Source organism: Odocoileus virginianus, chromosome 20 (assembly GCF_023699985.2).
Source record: "Odocoileus virginianus isolate 20LAN1187 ecotype Illinois chromosome 20, Ovbor_1.2, whole genome shotgun sequence".
In the NCBI taxonomy this organism is placed as follows: Eukaryota; Metazoa; Chordata; class Mammalia; order Artiodactyla; family Cervidae; genus Odocoileus; species Odocoileus virginianus.
This window is the reverse complement of record NC_069693.1, coordinates 17,397,132-17,409,955: the sequence shown is the minus strand read 5'-3', so window position 1 is coordinate 17,409,955 and position 12,824 is coordinate 17,397,132. Positions and strand designations below refer to the sequence as shown.

General features: G+C 54.5%; 1 protein-coding gene across 2 annotated transcripts in view; it reads right to left on the bottom strand.

The window, feature by feature from the left end:
- The window catches only part of PEPD (peptidase D), a 118,148-nt gene extending 110,808 nt beyond the window's left edge, over positions 1 to 7,340 (bottom strand). The window contains exon 1 of one of the 2 annotated variants that reach the window (XM_020899266.2): positions 7,252 to 7,340. In XM_020899266.2, coding sequence (XP_020754925.2) covers positions 7,252 to 7,268 — 17 coding nt within the window. In that variant the 5' untranslated portion in view covers positions 7,269 to 7,340. Of the gene's footprint in view, positions 1 to 7,175 lie in introns of both variants that reach the window. The other variant, XM_070450993.1, reaches the window with a different exon arrangement.
- Between the last annotated feature and the right edge of the window lie 5,484 nt (positions 7,341 to 12,824).

Below are 12,824 nucleotides of genomic sequence, written 5' to 3'. Positions count from 1 at the left end.
AAAACACGCCCCTTGACCCCCACACCCACCAGCATCTACTTCTCTGTCTCTCTGTGCAGTAAAATCCTCTGAAGAGTCACACAGCTGTTCCCCATGTCCTGGCCGCCCCAGCGCACTTAGAACCCAGTGCAGACTTCCTCCCAGCCACAAGGCGCTGAGGCGGGCCACACAGGCATCGTACTCTTCCCTAAACCCCAAGAACGCTCCCCCCTGGGGCCTTCCCGTTCCCCATAAGGAACACCCTCTCCTACTGCCGGCCAGGGTCATGTTCTCGCTTCATCCAGGCCTCTGCAGACATAACCCCTCTTCAGGAAACTTTTCCAACAGCCCCGCCCAAACCATCCACTGCTCTCTTCCCACCTCTCGAGAGCACGCATCACTGTCTGATAGTATATGTTTACTTGCTCGTTGTCTCCCCAGGTAAAATGTAAGCTCCATGAGGGTGGGGACCACCTCCTTCCAGGCCCCTAAAACAGTGCTTATGCGTGCATGCACGCTAAGTCGCTTCATTTGTGTCCGACTCTTTGCAACCCTGTGGACCGTAGCCCACCAAGCTCCTCTGTCCATGGGATTCTCCAGGCAATACTGGAGTGGGGTTGCCATGCCCTCCTCCAGGGGATCTTGCACACCCAGGGATCGAGCCCAGGTCTCTTACATCTCCTGCACTGGCAGGTGGGTTCTTTACCACTGGCGTCACCTGGGAAGCCCAAAACAGCGCTGCATGAATGACTAAATGGAGGAAGGGCAGTCCCAGTGAGTGGGCTGGTGGCCAGCAAGGTCGGGGCCAGAGGGCAGGAGTTAGGCAGGGGCGTGTGACCTGTGCGGAGGGAGGCCCTGCAGGCCCTCTGGCCAGTGGAGGTCCAGGAGGGCAGGGACGGCCCAGAGAGAGGGGGCGCTGCCTGGGGCTGCAGTGAGAGACGGTGCTCACGGGTGAGGGCCGCCTCCGGCCACTAGAACGGAAACCCCACGAGCCCAGAGAGCTGGGTCTGCTCTGGTCAGTGCCGCCCCACACCAAGCTCTGTGCTGGGCACGTGGCAAGTGCTCAATAAAGCTTTGCTGAGTGAGCAACTGTCACAGTCTGGGGCCACCCACACAGCTGTGCAAAGCTGCCATTTCGGCCCCAGAGGGGAAGGAAGCCCCACCCTTAGACCAGCCTGGCCAGGAAGGGTAGAGAGGTCCTGCCCACCCAATGTGCTGACGGGACCAGAGCCTCCCTGGGCACGGCCTTCCCTCACCCTCCCAGGAGGATGGACCCAAGGGGCCAGGGCTTCCTCTCAGCCAGGCCACTTGCCTGCCATGCTCAGCACCTGGATGAAAGGAAGGGGTGACGGCTCACAAACAGGCCGGCATCCCAGCTGTCAGGAACTGAAAGTGCAGCTGCCAGCACCCCTGCCCAGAGTCCCCTGTGTTCCCCCATTCTTTCCCCTCACTCAGCAAAGCCCATGGGGTGGGCTCAGGGAAGAGCCTTGTCTCTCTGGACTCCCAACAGCACAGAAGGGGCAGGACCGCTGCAGAGGCCCCGGCCAAAGCTGCCTAGACCCATGCAGACTCAACAGCACCAGTGCCTAAAAATGCCCAGCCTTGGCCCCCAGCCTGCAGAGACCGCCCACCTCAGCTCCCCCCACCTCATCCCCGCCACCTCCCTCCTTAAACATACCAGGTACCGGTTGCCCAGGTGGCTCATGGTAAAGTGTCCGCCTGTGATGCAGAAGACATGAGTTCGACCTGGGTTGGGAAGCTCCCCTGGAGAAGGAAATGGCAACCCACTCCAGTATTCTTGCCTGGAAAATCCCATGATCCCATGGATGGAATAGCCTGGTGGGCTACAGGCCATGGGGTCACAAAAGAGTCGGACATGACTTAGCAACTAGCCAACAAAACGAGTTGACACAGCATTCCCCACCTGGAAGGCTCTCAGAAGGGCTAGGCGTCATCTTATCTGGGCTTTCCTGGTGGCTCAAATGGTAAAGAACCCACCCACAATGTAGGAGACCTGGGTTCAATCCCTAGGTTGGGAAGATCCCCCTGTAGAAGGGAAAGGCTGCCCACTCTAGTATTCTGGCCTGGAGAATTCCATGGAGGGAGGAGCCTGGAAGGCTAGAGTCCGTGGGGTCAAAAAGAGTCGGACACAACTGAGCGACTTTCACTTCATCTTATCAGAACTCCTCAGGGCACCTGGACAGGAGTTTTCTGGCCCAAGGGCCGAGCAGTCCAGGTCAAGACAGGAAACTTGACAAGCTACCGTCCCTGGGAGCATGAGCTGCTGCTGCAAAGGAAATCTACAATACTACCTAATCCTGCATGGGCTCAGCCGGAACAGAGAAAGGCAGCCTGGCCAGAGCTCCTGGGCAGGGCTGACGGCTGCAGTCATTTATTACTGCAGGGCACCTCAGAATCCAAGGGTATAGAGATATGCCCTTTGATTTCTCACGGCATAAACCAACCCTCAGAGGGAATGTTGGGCCCAGAGCCATCGCAGGTGGCTTCTCCCTGCAAGTTCAGCAAAAGCAGCACTAATAAAACATCCCCACCTGGTTTCTGCTGGAGCTTTTGCTAACTGGCACCTGGAATCTAAAAGGCAAAAGCCAGGTCATCTGCAAGTCCAAGTGTAAATAAGGCACACTTTACTGCAGGCAGCTGAGGGCACGGGCAACGCCCAGGGAAGACAGTAGGGGCTGGCGGATAAAGACTCCAGGGTATCAAAGAGACCCACAGAACAAGCTCCAGCCCTCATGGGCCAGCCCACCCCCTGTCAACAGCCAGAGCCCAGGAAACAGCCAGGGACCTGCCCCCATGGAAGGTGTGACCCTGATGCCCGGGAAAGCCTCTCCTGTCCCCCAGATCAGCACCGGGCCACCTCTCCTTTCCCTCAGTGGCTACCTGCTGGGCCCTTACCCAAGGGACTAACGCACAGAGTTTACAGACTCCACCTACCTAAGTGGGGAAAAAAGTTACATCTTTATTTTCTCTAACCTCTCTTTCAAATTAACATTTTCTTCAGTTACTAACATAAGCAACAAACCACGACACTATCAGCAGAGCGTGAATCTATGAACAGAAATCAGAAGTATTTTCATGTCACCTTATTGATGTTCCCGTATCTCAAGATTACCACTTTTACTCATCATTACTTCAACATTAAGGTTAGACCTGCTGCTTTTATTTAATGTGTTAATAAAGAAGCATATATTACTATACCACACATTTGTTTCCTAACATCTTAGTAACTGTGTTCCTATATAATTGGTTCTCCCTGTACTCCTCTGTAATTTATTTCATCATGTTTTTGTTGTTTAGTTGCTCAGTCGTGTCCAACTCTTTGCAACCCCATGGACTACAGCATGCCAGGCTTCTATGTCCATGGGATTTCCCAGGCAAGAATACTGGAGTAGATTGCCATTTACTTCTCCAGGGGACCTTCCCGGCCCAGGGATTGAACCCGCATTTTCTGCATTTGCAGGCAGACTCTTTATCACTGAGCCACGTGGGAATCATGCTGGGAGGGATAAAAAGTTCTCATGGATGTCCATGGGGTCCATAGCACGGATGAGGACAACATCCTTGCCCTGTGATGTGACACCACTTCTGAATGGGGCCATACTGCTAAGCTCCCAGCAAGAGAGGCCAGCCAAAGACTGGCCTAATTCCTCAGCCACAGTTTCCAGCTCAGGTCAGACAATGAACCCTCTGGCTGGCTGACAGCAAGGCCGACCCTCTCACCCTGGCTGAAGGGGCCTCCCAGCAACTGGCCGGCATCTCCCACCCTGCCTACCCTTCTCCTGAGGGTGAGCAGGGCTAAGCACACCCAGGGACCTGTGTGGAGGCAGACCAGGCCTGAGAAAGGGCCTCGGAGGGCAAAGGGGCACTCATTGGCCAGTCTGCCTCCCATAGACCCACCCCTCATCCCAGCCGCCAAGGTCAGCTCGTTGCCTCTTCTCCAAGAGCACAAGGTTCATATCAGGGTGGAGACAGGCTCTGATCCAGAATCTGACTCCTCCAGATACTTGCTCTCCAGAAATGCTGACTCCAGTGTGACCTATGACCTTATAGGGACACATCCAAGACAACTCACCTGCTGCTCCTCGCTGGGCAAAAGCCCTCTGGGCAGCAGCCCCTTCATCCCGAGTGTCACTCAGAGAGTTAAAGATATCCCTTCATCCTGCTCAGCATGCTGTCCCCACTCCCGCCCACAGCTCCCTTCCTCAATTACTGAGGGCTCCATGGAAAGCAGGATGGCATGCTGAACTAACATAGAGAAATCATTAGGTACCACGTCACCCAGAACCAATCACAAGGTGGCCACGGGGCCCTGGAGACACACACTGAAGTAGTCCCTGGGCTTAAGGATGCCGGCAGAGGCATGAAAGGGAGCAACCCCTCACCTGACCACTATGGGCAGGCATGCAGATGCAGAAAAGCATCCTGCCAGCAGGGAAAACTGGGATTCTCTGGAGTTCTGAGAAGGAAACTTTGACTAGAGGTCCAAATCAATGAGGCGGGGGGGCGGGGAAGGAGGTCAGGAAAGGCTTCTAAGAGGAGGAACCACCTGAGCCGAGCCTGCAAGTGTGAGAACAGTATGTGAGAGGATGAGGGCGGTCCAGGGCCAGCCAGTGAGTGGGCAGAGGGAGGAGAAAGGAAAAAGCCATGAGGGGTACCGATTCAGCAGCTCTGGCTACAGCAGAGCAGTCTCATCTCTACTCAAGGAGAAGACACCTTCCACCAAGTGTCATGGGATGGACGGGGGTGTGGAGGTGACTTCACAGCAGACCCTCTGGGGGCTGTGGGACCCTCTGTCTCAATCTTGAAGTCCTCGCCCAGGCTGGTAGGACAAAGCAGGATCAACCCTGAAACACTCCTCAGAGGAGCAGTTCAAGTTTCCAGTTGAACCTGAGATACTACCTTAGGGCTTCCACTGCTCTCCAGATCACATGGAGCACAAACCAGCACCTGGGTCTCCTGGCCTCCCAGGGCCCAGGATCTGGAAGGACTCTTGTTGTTTAGTCACTAAGTCATGCCCAATTCTTTGAGACCCCATGGACTGTAGCCCACTAGGCTCCATAGGGTTTCCCAGGCAAGAATACTGGAGTGGGTTGCTATTTCCTTCTCCAGAGGATCTTCCCAATGCAGGGAGCAAATCCACATCTCCTGCATTGGCAGGTGAATTCTTTACCACTGAGCCGCCAGGGAAGCTCCATGTTCAGGGAGGGCTCTATAAGCAACCAAATTCAACTGCTGGGGAGACTGTAGCTATGACTTGGTGATGCGGTGCCTCATTATGCCTGATGCTCCGATATGCTCTGAGTATGTCTGGGAACCTTGAAGAACTATAATGACAGCAGTAAAGCCATTCTTCAAGATCCCCAGACATACTAGGACACAGCTTTGCTGGAAACACACTCAAAGCCTCTTCCACCTAAGGAAGTTGCTGGGTTCCAAGTGTCCAGCAGGGCAACCAACACCAGCCTGGGGCGGTTCTTGCCAAGGAGGGCCTATCAAGCTCTGGAAGCTACCTCTCAGGTCTCCCTCCCCATTACCCACCTCTCCAAGACCTCTGTCACTCAGCTTTTACTGCACATGGCTCAGAGAATCAGCTTTGCTATAAAGGCCTTCCCTCCAGGATTCAGCCAGCTCGAGGCTCACGCCCATCCAATCACCAGCCTGGCTCACTGCACCTTTGGTAGCACAGACCTCAAACCAGCATGCAGCCCTGAACCCAAATGTAGCAACTGGAACTCCCTGTGACCACATGGTGGCCCAGATACAATGGTAACAGAACCACATCTGGGCACGGGCCCGCACCTACTGCTCACTGTGCGCTTTAAGACAGGGCCACAGGCTGGGTTCAAGGGTCTGACCCTGGATTCCATGACATTCATGTGAGACTTAGTTATCTGCCTGAGGGGTACTCAAGGACTAGCACAAATGCCATCCAGGGAGTGAAGGCCATCCAGGGAGTGAAGGCCACCCACACTCTACCCTGAGCTCAGAACCGTGCACGTCCAAGGCATCAAGAGGCAGACAGATGGATGACATCTACCCAGGTGGCCCGTGAACACCTAAGGGTAGGCCCAGTACTCTTTCTGGAATACAGCAGGGTCCTATTACGTGTTTGATTTGTAATAACGTGTTTGTTTGTCCTAAGCTCTCCCAACATCGGGGGCCATTTTCTGTTGCCATTCTCCCTACCTTCCAAAGAGAGAAGCCCATTTAGTCCACCAGTTTCCCCATTCTGATCTCAGTTCTTTTGCTCTATCTACCACACCCCTTTCCAGCCCCAGCATCTCCAGGTCCAGGTCTTGCCCTAAACTCACAATAGCTCAGGAAATAGTTATCTAAAAGGCAGAACTCACCCATAGCTCAGAAGATAGTTATCTAAAAGGCAGATCTGAGCAGATTAAAACCCTTGGAATGTCCCAGTCCCTTAGGACAAAGTCTAGAAAAGCCAGCTGAGACACCGTGTCCTCCAGCACACGGACACACTCCATTGTCCCCTGTGCCCAGAACACTCTCAACCTTTGTTTGGAATGTTCCTTCATCTTGGACACTCTCCAATGCTTCAGTGAGCCCATCTGTCCACACTTCCTTCCACTAGGACCACTCACCATTCTTCTATTGGGCAGGCTTTATGAGGCATGTATGCAAGGCAAATGAGGCCCAGGGGTGAAGGAGACAAAGGCCCTGACCTCGCACTCTAAACGGAGAGAGGACAAGAACAGGTTCGTTGGGTTGCTTTTTTTTTAAGGTACTATATTATTAACCAAGTGGTGCTAAGAGTGGGAAAGGTGCTTAGGGAAGGCTTCTCTGAGAAGGTTCCATCTGGGCCCTGAAGAATGGAATTGCCTAGCTAGGGGAGAGGATTCCAAGGCCATCTCAAATGCTGCCTCTTCCCCGGATCCCCAGGACCCCAGCACCCTGGCAACGCCGCCTTCCCATCGGAGTTCCATGACTGAACGCGCGCGTGGATCCGAGACCCAACTCGGCCGCACAGTTGGGACGCCACACACGGGTGGGGCCTGAGCGCCACGGCGGCCCTGAGGGCAATGGGCAGCGGCCAGGGAGGGGACTCGCAGCCGGATGCCCAGCGCTCGGAGGACCGACCCGCGCGAAGAAGCGCGCTGTCCACGGCCTCACTGCACGCCCGGCGGGGACGCGGCCTGGCAGCGCGGGGCTCTCACCCGCTGTCCAATCGGCAGGCCCAAGTCCCCCGCTCCGCGCCGCCGGCCAAGGGCCAGGGACAGCGGCAGCACTCACCCGGTGGCCGCCGCCATGCTTCCCCAGCTCCAGCGTCACGTGAAGTGGGGCGTCAGCTGAGCCCGACCAGGTCCCACTCCGGGGGGCGGGGCTGAATGGGCGGGGCCAGGGCGGGGCTGGATGGGCGGGGCCGGGAGCCCCTGTCCAGTGCCCTCCGGCGAAGCGCCTCCCCCGACCCGGAGGGGCGGAGCCCTGGAGGAGGTGGAGAATCTGTCTCGTCGCCCGCCTCTTGCTGCAGGCGAGGGGTGCGGACAGAGGCCTTTCCAGAATAGAAGCGAACGTACCCGAGGCAGTGAATACCTTGATTCTGCCCTTCACCAGACGTCCCAGCCTGCCCAGGGGGGAAGACACCTTGAGAGAGGAGCCTCTGACCCAGTCTAGTAACGGGCAGAGGTGACAGTGGTTGGCTTAAGAAGGGAAATGGCTTGAACAAAGGCCAGGGCAATTGAAGTAACCTAAAAGTTCAGTGTCCAGGAGAGAGGGGGGGTGCAGCCTCAGAGGTGAGCAAGGGTCAGATCTTGCACTGCCTTGAAAATGGGGCTAGGGAGTTAGGTCTGTTGGGACCTTTCTGAGCTCGCTCAACTGCAGGGTGGAGAAGAACCTGAAGGCAGGGCGGCCAGTGAGGAGGGCTAGGGAGAAGTGGCCACAGGGAGGGCACAGTTCAGGATGGAGAATCGATCAGAGGGTCACCCGCCACCCTTGCCCAGCTGTGCACTCTTGTTGGGTGCAGGGTCCTCCAGAGAGTTGAGAAGTGGAGCAGGAAGGGGGATGGTAAGTAAATATTCCAAGTGTTGACTAAAAAAGATGTACAGCTTGAGAGTTACAAGTTAAGTTTTATTCGGGAGAAAATGAGGACTGCAGCCCCCGGAGGCAGCATCTCAGATAGCTCTGAGAGACTGCTCCAAAGCAGCAGTGGGGGAAGGTCAATATATAAGGTTTTGGTGAAGGGGGTGTTCAATAACTTGAAGCACTCATTTTACAAAAGGGTTTTTGTTATTCATGAGGATCTGATGTCACCATGAAGGGACTCAGTGCTTCTCTAAACAGGAGGAGATGCAAGGATTGAGATCATAAAATCTGTTTCTAAAAACATCCAGCTATCTAAAGACCTGTCCCACCAGATTCCCTGGAGCAAGGAGTGTCTCACTCCACCTTAAACTCCCTCAGGGGTTGTTGAAGGTCCACAGCTATGGCAGCAGGGGGTTCAATCTCCGTAGCGGTAGATGGAAAATGCCTTTGTCATTCCGTTGTTGGCAATGCTCTTGGTAAGTGCCAGTTTGTAGTTGACGCAAGGCAGCTCCCTATGCTGTTGGTACCTTAGAATAATAGTAACACTAGCAGGTATGGAGCACTTACTGTGCCCCAGTGCTTTGCGAATGTCATTTCACTGAATCCTCACAAGAGCACTGTGAGGTGGGCTTTGTCCTTAATGCCATTTTACAGATGAGAAAACTGAGGCCCAGAGAGATAAATTGAAGAAGGAATTCATAGGTTCTGGACTCCATCTCAGGCCTGTCCGTGCTGATCGTGCTCGGCCACCTCTCCAGTGGACTCTGAACTCTCTGCTTAGTGTCTGTGGGAAGGACAATGTAAGGATAAGACCCCCTCCGGACAGGGGAACCTTGAAGATCATATCCAGGTTACTCATCACCTAAGAGAAAACAGACACTAATCACCCCTGCCTCCAGACAGTATCTATCAGAATGTAAGCACAGGCTTATCGGTTATTAACTGGTTGGGATGTAACCGCGGGCTTATTATTATTAACTGTTTTAACACATAACATGAATGTGAATGATGAATGTGAATGATGAATGTGAATGATGGGGTTATTGTGATTGTATTTACCCTTCCTTTGTAAGCATCAAGGGATTGGGGTGGTGGGTTTGGACGGGGTGGTGGGTTTGGACATGTACACATGGGGTATAAAAGATTTTCACAAATGCTGGTCGGGGTCCTTGGCTAAGAGGAGACTCTGCCTTGGGCCCACCAGTGTAATAAACTGCACTCCACTATCTGTATTGTCCTTCTGAGTGAGTTTGTTTCCCGGAAAGCGTGGCTATAACAAAATAACTCACCGAAGTTCACACAGGGGCTGAGTTCATGCAGTAGCTACTTGGGAGTGACTCACACTAGCTCTGTAAAGGAAGGGGCCCAGGGCTAGTGGGAGGGGGAACCCCTTGAGTCCTGGGCCACACGAGGCCGTGCAGATGTGGGTGGACAGGAGGAGGGGCCCAGCACATGCCCACAGCCCCTAGCTATCTCACAGCTGGAAGTAGCTTCTGTTTGGCATTTGGGGTGCCTCTTGTTTCTTTGTCAGGATCAGGATGTGGGTCACCGTGGCTGAGCTAGGGAACCACCAGGGACTGTGAGACAGAAGCAGCTCTGTTTGCCCCCACAAAGCTGGGAAGAGAGCAGCCCCTTAAACAGGTGGAAAGGGCAAGTCGAAGCATAAGCAGGTGGGTGACTTGAAGCGTGCCTGCTTCATGTCCGAGCGCCATCCCTGGATTCTTCATCTGTCAGGTGGGAGCTAATGGTTCTTGCCTCATGGGGCTGCTGTTGGACTTCACGAACAAACATCCAGGCATCTTCAGCCTGTGGCACAGCTAAAATGGCCAAAGCTGTAAGGAGGCCGGCAGCTCCTCCAGACAGCCCTTCCCACCTCCCTCACCCAGATAAAGCCAAGGAGACTTGATGGAAGGAGGGGACCCCCATCCTTCCTCCCACTTCCCACTTCCTCCAGGGACCCCAGAGAGGACCTATCTGCCCTCTTGGCAGTTTCCAAGGAGCTGAGCAGAGGTATAAGCCCCACGCCCCACTGCCCAGCCCGGTTTTCTGAGAACTTGGACTCCCCCACCCTCATTTCCATTAGCAGTTTTCCACCTTCAGCTCGAGAAACTTGATTCTCTAATAAGAGACACTTCTTAAAAACAACAAAGAGTGAGAAGAATGAGCTTCTCATGCTCTTTTGTGGGAGGAAAACCTGACCTGGAGCTAATCACCACCCCTCCACCTTTTCTTTTGACAGAAAATAATGTCAGAATTAAGCCAGCTGCCAGCTCTGAGTGTTTATTAATATGAAAAAGAAGTAATTATCCTAAACAGTCACAAAATAATAGGGGGAGGTCACCTACCGACTGAGTGGGGTGCCCTTGTTTGTGGGCAGTGCTGGAGGCGGAGGGCTGCCCCTAATTCCTGCCCACCCAGGTCTGTCTGGATGGTGGGCTTACCCTGCCAGTGAGCCTGGTACAGAGGGCTGCTCGCCACTGCTCACCCCCTCCCATCAGAGGCTCTGGCAGGGCTGTCCCCACTCTCACCCCCTCCTTATCAGGGCTCTGGCAGGGGCTCCAAGAGAAGCAGCCCTGGGAATGGGAGAAGATTGCATAGTTACTCATGCAGGGCCGACCCTGAACGCTGCTGGGAGCCAGGAGGCAATTGGGGAAAGATTGATTTTAGAGGGTTGGAGCGAGAGTGTATAAATCAGCAAGGGAGAGCTCCAGCCAGCACTCTCAGGCCTCACGCAGCGTCCCCTCTGAGGTCACAAACCCTTGGCTGAAATAGTCACCCCTCGTCGTGACCTACAAGTGGCTGAGAGGTGTTTGCACTCTGCTGGCCCAGTGGCCGGGGCATTGTGGCTCTCGAGAAGTGCCCTGCCCTGGCCAGAGCCCACAAAGGAACTTGGTCCCAGGAAACCTTCTCCTTGGAGCTCCCAGGGCTCCCTTTGTCTCTGTGAGAACATGTCCTGCCAGGTTTCCCTGCTCTGCCCACCCTGCTTGACCCAGGCAGCATGCCCCTGCAGCTCCATGGACACTACTGACAGTTGGCTGCCTGGAGATGGTTGGCCCGGAGGTGGCCAGCAGCCAGACTCTGACTTGCAGCAGCAGACTCTGACTCGGGGCCTCACAGGAGCGTCCCTGGAAGACCTGGAGGACCTGGGCACCTTCCATCTTCTACGACATACTGAGGACGCTGGTCTGCCGGAAGGCACTGTGTCACCACATTGGATGCAGGCTGTGCCCCCGCTATCAAGCTGTGCCATATGCAGATCCTGGAGGTCTGGGAGCAGAAGAAGAAGAGGGGGGGCCCCAGCATCATCCCCAAGGAGCCCACCATCTGGGAGGGCCTAAAGCAAGGGTGTGTGATGAGTCAGGGGGGTTACTGAGGGCTTCTGAGCAGAAGAGCAGCGGGGTCTGAGTCCATGTCTGGGGCCGGAGGAGCTAGCAAGAGGCTCTGTGCCAACTATATGGGGGCACCAGCCTCAGAGGGTGACACCCCACACGGGGTGGCATGTGAGGTTTCTGTGACTCTTTGCTTTTTCTGACAATGGAAGACAGGGCTCAGGAAACCGACCGAACAGAAAGAAGAGAGGGTGTGAAAGGGGAGGCGGGGGTGGTATCGTCTAACCCAACCTCTTCCCGAGTGGGGAAGGAAGGCGCGTGATGGAAATGAAATGCCCAGGAGGCCGCCTCTCCATCACGGTTCTGGCAGCTCTCAGCCCTCAGCCTTTGCAACATCAGCAGCAGCAGCAGCCGTTGCTCTCTGACTCCTGGGGCCAGCCTGGCTGGCTGCCTCCTCCAGGCCACGCCACAACTGTCACCATCATCCCTCAGCCCCCCAGAGGAGCCCCCACGCCACCTCACACTCCTCTTGCCCTCGCTGGCCCTGCCCGGCCCACCTGGGCATCCATCTTCCTGCAGAAAAGAGGTGGGCAGCAGCCCCGGGGCCTTCCCCAGGAAGCCCCGTCACCGGCTCAGATGAAGTGGTCCCCTCTGACTGCTCTGCCAGGGTCTACGAGGCAATTCAAGATGAGAAATGGAACGATGCCTTTGGAAAGGCAAATCATTCCAACAGCACCTTAAAAACAGCAGAGGAAACAAGCTCGTGTGTGTGTGTGTGTGTGTGTGTGTGAAAATGGGGAATATATTGTTTTTCACTGTTTGGAAGACTGTTTTCTCATCTTGAAATCACAAGCTGTTTTCTTCCAGAGAGACTTATAAATACATCCAATTATCAACATTCGATATAGGAAATAAAGTTCTGAAATGGTTTTCTTTCGCGCACGAGGAATGGGCTGGCCAGGTTGTGCAGGTGATAATTACTTTTATTTCTTAGGAGTCGTATCGGTGCCTAGTGGCTGGTCTCTCCACCTTTTATTGCTTTCACCTTTATTGCATTTGCCATGTTGCGCGAGGCTGTTCATTGGTGTAACTTTATTTACCACATTTCAAAATCTTGATAAAATGAACAAAATTCAGAAGTAGGAGTGTTGTGTCCCAGCGCAGGGAAATTGGTTTCTGTGGCTTGTGTCCTGGAGAGAAATCTCCTAGGGGGATGGGTTCTCCTTCTACCCAGCCAGCTGCAAGGCACTGAACATCTCTGACGTTCCTGCTGACATTCACAGCTGCCTGTCTCATGGGTTACTGTCAGGGTGTCATTTTAAGGGAGTTGATTTCAGCCCTTCATGAAATCACCTGCAGACCATGTCCCCAGCAGCCACCTAGCCTGTCCGTGCCACCTGCAAGACTGAAGTGACCTGTGACTGCTCACTCTCCTGACCTCACACCTGTCTTTCC